The 8,141-nt window shown below is 35.5% G+C and overlaps 1 protein-coding gene across 2 annotated transcripts in view; it reads right to left on the bottom strand.

The window, feature by feature from the left end:
* Positions 1-4,144: 4,144 nt before the first annotated feature.
* GABRG2 (gamma-aminobutyric acid type A receptor subunit gamma2) overlaps positions 4,145-8,141 on the bottom strand; it is a 67,764-nt gene continuing 63,767 nt past the window's right edge. The window contains exons 9-10 of one of the 2 annotated variants that reach the window (XM_032124588.1): positions 7,588-7,611; positions 4,145-6,144 (exon numbers count right to left, since the gene is read on the bottom strand). In XM_032124588.1, the coding sequence (XP_031980479.1) occupies positions 5,869-6,144; positions 7,588-7,611 (300 nt within the window). In that variant the 3' untranslated portion in view covers positions 4,145-5,868. The remainder of the gene's footprint in view (positions 6,145-7,587; positions 7,612-8,141) is intronic. The other variant, XM_032124589.1, reaches the window with a different exon arrangement.

Raw genomic sequence — 8,141 nt, 5'->3', positions numbered from 1 at the left:
GCATTTGTGCAAGAAAGATCCAGAACTGCTAAATCAGCAGGAAGCTGTCAAATTCAGGTGAATGTAACTGAGGGCAAAGGAATTGGAAAGTGCACAAGGAAAGTGCTCTCTTCTATAAGAAATCTCACTGTGGCAGCAGGTTAAAGAGTTGTGATACAAGTAGAACAAGAATGAGAAGCAGAAAAGCTTTTGAAATCAGAATAGATTTGTGAGACTGTAGAATTGCTAAAACCTACCTGAAGAGTCTTTTCCTTCTAGTCCTAAGGGAAACACTGAAATGAATTCTGAGAATTTATGGTTATTCATTGTTTTGTCTATACAAACATGGAGACGTTTTAAAATTTCTTTATCTTAGTAAAAACATGGTAAATTTACATAGGGTTTTTTTATTATTTAATACATCAAAGTATCCAGCTATGCTAAATCATCTCTAGCAGGTCTGTCTGACTTTCAAGCAGTTTATAGCATGATTTGCTATTTTTATAGACATCTTGTAATATTAGCTGTGTGGATGTCTCTGTGCTTGTGTCTCATTTTAGGAATGAAATGAGAAGTCTTGATTTGGAGCCTTTTTGGGGAAAGTTGGTGGCAGTTTTTGTGGGTTTTCTCCTTTTTTTTTCTGTGCGTAAATTAATTAGGCTTCTCACAGCAAAATAACTGAATCTATAGTTAGGCTTATAGCATACACCTGAAAATTCTAAAAAGAGTGATGGCTGAGTAAGTCTTACCAGATACAGGTTTTAATATGCCAGTATTAAAAAGCATGTTTCTGGTGGAAAGACTGATATTTCTAATATTTTTCATACTGGCTGAATTAAAGCGATATTAATATGTTCTCTTTTTTTTTTCCCTTTTCTCACTTTGATAATCAATATGAATTTTATGTGAATCCAAATGAGAATGTCTTATCCAGTCTAACATACCGTGGTTTGGTTTTGTTGTTTCCCACAAGAAAGGCAACCTTTTTTAAAATGTTTTTGTGAAGTAATTTGACATTCCTGGAATTAATTATTCAAATATGTTTTCTGACTTGTAAGCAAGCTTTTAGTTCATGCCTATTATTCAAGATCCTTTAAAGGTCATGAGCTGTCTTTCGCGTATTCAACAGGTATGTTTGTCATTGTAAATCTTGATTTTAAAAAAAGCCCCACAGTAATTTGTAAGTAGGAAGTCTAAATCTTTTCATCTACAGAATCCTACTAAATAAGGAGGGGAAAGTGCACTGGCTTTTAATTTTTATAAATGGAACAATAGATCTCCCATGGGTATAATAAACTGATTTATCTGTGAAGCTTTTCATAAGATTTAATTAAGTTCTCAGCAAAGCAACTGAAACTTTGTTTTAAAGACAACACTTGCTTTTTAAAATGTTATTTTGTCCCCTGGGCTCTAATTATGTTGCATTTAGATGGATTCTTTATATTTTACTTTCCTTCTTTTCTTCACTCTTATTACTTGGTTCTGCCTTGGATGATCCCTTAATTTAAAATAGCAGGCTTTAGTCCCTCAACTGCAGAAGCCCATGAACAGACTTTATTTTTCATGAAGTCCTCATCTTGTAGCTAATAATTTCCAAATAACATTAACTTTCTGCCATGGCATCACTAAAATCTGTGCCTTTGTGCATGTAGATGAAGCCTGAATCCCAAAGGTACTCTATTAAAAGTTCAGAGGACTGCAACCTTCATTATTTTAGCCTTGAAAATTATTTTCTGTGGATCATTTTGCCTCTAATATGCCTTCTTAGCTTGTTGTTCTGGGCTGCCACTTTAGTCCATTAATGTATAAATTCTTTTGTTTGCTTGTCTAATTCAGTTCTCAGCTGCAGCCTGGATGGAGCAGACCGGGTTAATATTGACTTCAGCATCTCTTAATATCCAAGCCTCAGTTTCTCTCCTTAATTATCAAATTCTCCCGCAAAGTCTTTTTTCACATTCTCCTGCCTTTCCTCTGAAGCATGAGAAACACTTCATCAAACCTGGAAAAGTCCTTGCTTTCCGATCCTTATTTTTGCATCTCATCTCTATCATAGTCCTACAAAATTCAGATTTAGTGGTAAGGCAGATAATCCAAAACTATATTTTCCAAAATATTTTTGGTTGCATATAAAAAAATGCTATCCACTAAAATTTTTGCAGTTAACAGATTTTTCTTGTTCCTTTTCTGACATTATTCACTTGCTTAATTATTTTATAAGTATACTTTCTTTTTTTCCCTACCTATTTTAATACTGAAGGGCTTTGGGGGCACAGGTGGAAGGAGGTCTAAATATTTGTACCTCCAATATTTGCTGCAATAGCTGTGTCATTGAAACTGACACGTTATTGGGCCAGTCCAGCCAAGTTATAGCTTTATATAACTGTGGGAAAATGAGGTAGAAATGAGGTAGAGTGGATTTAAAAACAGACTCCTTGATTATTTTCCCCCTTTTTTGTGTGTGTGCATAGTTAGCATTTTTTATTGTACAGAGGCTGAAATTATTCCATATTGGCTTGGCAGAATATATTTTTTTGGGGGCTGGGTAACATAACAAATAGAAGAACTATTGTTGAGTCACATGATCTCCCTGAATACCAGCTCTTTATTTACAATCTGTGTTTGTAAATGGTATAAGTGTATAAAGATTTATAAATGCTTTGAAGGTGTCCTGTTTTGGTATAATCCCTGGGACAACAGTGTCTTGTCTCGGTCAGGATATTACATACTCTTGGAATATAAATAGCAACTGAATAATTGTGCCACTAGAGTACACTTGATAAAACTTTCAGTGACGATCTGAACACCCTCAGGCACATCCCAGAGCAGTAATATTTATTTGCAGTGTGATGAGCTTGAAAACATTTCAGCAAGCCTGATGCATCAGCAGTAAGTTTCTTCCCTGGAATGCAACTGGGAGGGTTAGTATGTATAATGTACATATTAGCGTAATATTTTCTATAATATGTATATGTGAACGTGTCTATATAGATAGGTTTCTGGGCAGTTTTCTTCTGAATAATAACAACACACCCAAATGTTATTTTGCCTACTGTTTTGTTTATTGTGGTGGCAGTCTGGCTTTACAACACGAAGGTATGTTTCTGTACTGATAAAATAATCTCTGTTAGAGGGAACACTTAATTAGCACTAGATTGCACTTCGGTGTCAAAATATTACTGGGAATTATGTGTTTCTCCATGAACCATTGTTTTGAATCACCTCCATTTTCCCCAGGAGGAAATGACAAAACCCCTCAGTACATGTGGCAGGAGCGAGGTGTTGGGTAATGACTAATTAAGGTCTTATTTCCTCTACTTTGTGTCGTGATGTATGGTGAGAAAAGTTCATTCGCTTCCTTAAGGCAGATGTGGCACACTTTTTCAGTTTGTGTGGTTTGCATTATTGAGGTGGGGATATAACAACTTAACTCATCCCTTGCTGGAAGGAGAAGCCAAACTTGCACAAGTGAGGGATCTGATCATTTGTTCCTCATTATTGCATCTGGTTCATCAATACCGCAGGTTTTCTAAGGCACAGGTAACCTGATGGCTGAAACTAGGTTGAAGGGCTCAGTGTCACTAATTAATTAATTTCACAGATCAAGGAAAAAAAAAACTTCTATGTATGTTAACCAAATGCACTTGGACTGAGGGCTGGTTTAGGCTGAGTTTCATACTGATATGTATAAAACTTACTTGGGAGCAGAGAAAAAATCCAGGGAAAAATTGAAGCCTTAAATGTATAACATTAGTCACTCTTATTAGTTGCAAGAGACTAAAAGAAAGCTCTTAAATCTCTGACAACTGGGAAAAAAAAAAATTAGAGATCAGTCTGGTACCAGTTGAAACACCTTCCCGTGTGAAAGGTGATTGACACTCATTCAGACAGTGGAGACTATCTAAGTAGATAAAGGAAGGTTTTTTTCTTCATTAGAGCACTTCCAATTCAGTGATTTCTTAAATATTTTTTTTTTTAGAATAAGATAACCTTCAAAGGAGTTAGTCTACATTCTTGAAAGTTATGTGTAAGCCATTTGACTACAAAATGAGACAGTGCAAAGGGTTATAGGGATCATAGTCACTTATATTTAGGCAGCTGATGAATCTAACTGGTGAAGCAGCCCAGCTCTCAAAGCATGCTTTTAACAAACTCATCACAGAAAAACTGGAGTTGAGTGCAGCAGTTTTATTGAAAAAGTCCCAGGTGTGTGCAATTCCTTTATTAAAATGTTTTAAAATACACTGGAGTAGGAGCAATTGATGATCAAGGGATATTCCTTTTTTATACATTTTTATTTCCAAAACTATACAAACATTGGAAAACTTTCCTTTTCCTCCATTTTAATTAATAATAATTCTGTTGTGATAAGTTACAGATCTCCCTTTTCAAGCTGCGAGCCCGGTTTTCTGGAGGTGACATTTTGCATCTTTGACAATAAAAAAAACTCCAAAACTGTCAGTCATATTTACATGTGCTTAAGGTTGCATAATTGAACATCATACAGGTTCTGAAAACCAGTGGTTTTCAAGATTCACCCAGGTGGGTTGAAGGTTTTAAATACATACATAACTGCATACATGTGATTTAGTAGCCAAGACACCCTTTGTTCCATTTTATTTTCAAGGCTATCTATAAACTCTGTGCTAGCCATGGTAAAGGTTTGATGTAGTAAAGGTACTCACTGAGTGAAAACAGCACTGACAACAACTATTGCTGATCAAGGACATGAATGGGCAAAAAATTGTGTGTATATATACAATACGAAGTCTAATGTTCAAAATTAACTTGAAGCTCTTATGTAAAAATAATGTCTAGAATAAAAGCTATTTTCTGGACTAGATTAACGAATAAAAGACCCCCACAAACACTTGTGTTAGGAAAAAAAGTAGAGCTCAACATGGGAAAAGAACAATAGAAGCACATGGATTAAATTCGGAAGCTGATCTTGCAATGTATAGTTACTGGAGACTGAGTTGAAATAGAGCAACATTATCAATGGGAAATGAAGGCTACAACTGCAGAGGACACATACATTACACTTTATGAGCTATTATATTGGCCATACAGATTTGTCTATATGTTATTTATTTGAATCCTTAAGGCTTCTCTAATGTCTTGCATGACAGTGCTGTCTGCTTGGATCTTCCATGCATGAGGGAAACGGGCAGTTTTTCAAGAAAAAAGAAAATTAGGTTTGTCCACATTTCAATTACAATAGCACATCCAGAGACACAAAATAAAAGACAAAACTCTATGGTACCTTTTTTCATTTATTTTGGCCCCAAAAGATGCATGCATTAGACTTTATGTACTACAAGGTATTGAAATATTTACAGCATTGTACATGTGCTCTTAAAGGGATGGCAAAGGGAAAGTTCTGTTTTCATCTTGGTGGGAGTAGAAGTTACCTTTCCTAGCCTAATAATACCTATTCAAAGTGAGAGATGACTCTTCCAAAAAGAAAAGCCCACAGAGACTAAAGCTATAGCATAATTATAGCCAATGATAACAAACTGTACAGCACTTTACCTAGGAATTTTCCTCTCTCTCACTCCTGTTTGGAATCACAGTATCAACTGTTAAGTGATGTTGCTATGCTCCCCTTGCCCTGTCTGCCCTGTTTCTCTCTATTCCAGTAGATATAGCTGTATATTACCTGTTTACAGGATTTTATTTTTAAATTATTTTGGCATATGGAATGGACATGTAATTCACAATAACCTGATGGCAAATTTTGGACAAACGATATGACTGATATTTACGGGATTATGGCACTAAAGAATTCAGATCACTATAAAGCGCATCATAAATACTTCAAGTGGATTTAGGAAACCATCTCTCTTAAGAAATTCAGTGAGTAAGGCTCATATCACTGATTTCCTACTGCTTTTACAGGTACAGATATGATACCCAATACACCAGGTTAAACAAACAGAAGGCAGTTGGGAAGAAGATCCGGGCATAGGAGTCCATTTTGGCAATGCGGATGTGTATTCTGCCATGCCGCCACGCTCCCGTCCGACAATCCTCAAAGCAGCAAAAAAAACTGGCACAGTCCTTGCCATCAAGACACTCATACCCATACTCTTCATCTCTTTCTTGGAGGTGTGTAGCATTGTTCATTTGAATGGTAGCTGATCGGGGGCGGATGTCGATAGTAGGTGCCTAAGGTGGAGTAGCAAAAAAAGAAAAAGATGGCAGAGGGAGAAACGTTGTTATTATCACCAGACCAGCCAGGAGATAATGGTCAACATGAGCATGATGGTTGTGGGGGGGTACATGGGAAATTGCTGAGGTGTTCTAATGGTGGTATTACCTTGAGCTAATTAAAGTTAATCACATCATACCCCTTACAGGAAAGCAACCTAAATAAGTCTAAAGTTAACAGCTATGGGCAATGAGCTTCAAAGCTAAACCGAGTAAATATTAGAGGTTAAATGAAGCATCCAGGAATGTAATTGATGGTATTTTGAATTTTTGTTTTATATTTTACATAGTTGCTTGATATCTGAAAGCAGTTCGTGTATCACACGTGAAAGGAACTGAACAATTAGAAATGCAGGATTTTAATAGGGCCGGTTCATGTTGAGAAAGCAAATACATATATACAAGAAAAAGGCAAAAACTAGGTCTTTTGAATAAGATTAGGAGAATCTCTATAAAACTCTCCAATTATTTGAATATATGCAGTTCACCACCTACTAATGTTCACCAACTAGAAGGTTCAACATGTTCCGAATTTTATATAGTAGCTGTACATATATATATACACACATATATTTAGAATGAATTGAGCAATTTCAGCATTTAAAACACATTTTAGCCCTGGGTGAACACTGGGATGATAGGCATTGAAATTTCATGGTTTTAGGGTAGCATAACAATTCTGTTTCATAAGCATGTAAATTCAATGTAATTTATTTAATGTGGTTTCTTCTCCCCCCTTCCCCCTTCTTTTTTTTTTAAATAAAATATCAGCATTTCTGTATGGAGATAAGGTTTAGATGTGGAACACAGCTAGATATATTTGCTAATTTGCTAAGTGTGTTGATCCAGTGACAACATTAAAAATCTATATGCATCTTAAACCCTTTCAAAACTCTGACCTTTTTTTTTGCAATAGAAACAGCATTTGAGTAATTGATGATGACATTGAGTTTCATTCAGGTCAACATCAGAACAGACTTGCTTTTATAATTAGGAGTGAAATCACAAAGGTTAAAAATCCAGGGTCAGAGCTGAGTTCTAAAAGGGTATATTGCAGGTTTTTACGACAGCTGGTGTTATTGGATCCCATGGCAAATTCAGAGAGAGGAGCAGAAATGTTTTAAAATTAAACTCTCTTAATTCATGCAATCCAGTAATGTTGGTCACTCTTGAACTTAGGTAAGTTCAGAATTGTAGTCCATTTGTATTTGGGCTGCTGAATCAACTCTACAAATTTTTTAGAAATATGTAACCATTCTACTTAATTAGGAAGTACCTAGAGTAGCATGCTTAGTTGTCTCATTAATTAAAAGACCCAACAAAACACCACTCTTATCTAAGCTCTAACAGTTAAATTCAGCAGTTGCATGCAGTGAATTTCCATTCCAAAAAACATTATACCTTGAAGGAAAACATCCGAAGAAGCTTTCATTTTGTAGACAGAAAAGAGAATCAGAGGGTTTTGTTTTAAATTAAAGAAAGGAAAGAGAGACAAAAATAATGTAAATTAAAAATACATTTCTGAAACACGGTAAGTCACAAAGAACTAAATTTATAGAAAGGTTGGTATTACAGCAATTGAGACAATTATCTGTAGCATAAACCCCCACATTTTCAATTTGTCGCTGTCTTGTCTACATCTGGGCCGAAGACGTAAGATATCAAACTCCTTTTAGATATTCATGTCCTGAGGGGATTCTAGTCTTTTATGCTGAGCTGTTTTGAAAAAGACATTCACAGTTTATAGAAGCACTTTTTAGAAAGAAGACTTTTTAGCTGCAGACTGTGCCCTGAACACTCTACTTTTGAGGTTTTTAGGCTCTGTGATTAGGATTCAGGCAAACATTTATAGTTCTGTTTCTTCCCAGATGCTCACAAATAAGCAGTGTAAAGAACAAGTTATTTGTCCTTTTATGGATGCTTTAAAGTGAAACAACTAAATCTGAGGTGTATTT

This window comes from Corvus moneduloides, chromosome 15, assembly GCF_009650955.1.
Source record: "Corvus moneduloides isolate bCorMon1 chromosome 15, bCorMon1.pri, whole genome shotgun sequence".
Classification (NCBI taxonomy): domain Eukaryota; kingdom Metazoa; phylum Chordata; class Aves; order Passeriformes; family Corvidae; genus Corvus; species Corvus moneduloides.
Note: the sequence above shows the minus strand (reverse complement) of the source record. Positions and strands in the feature narration are given on the sequence as shown.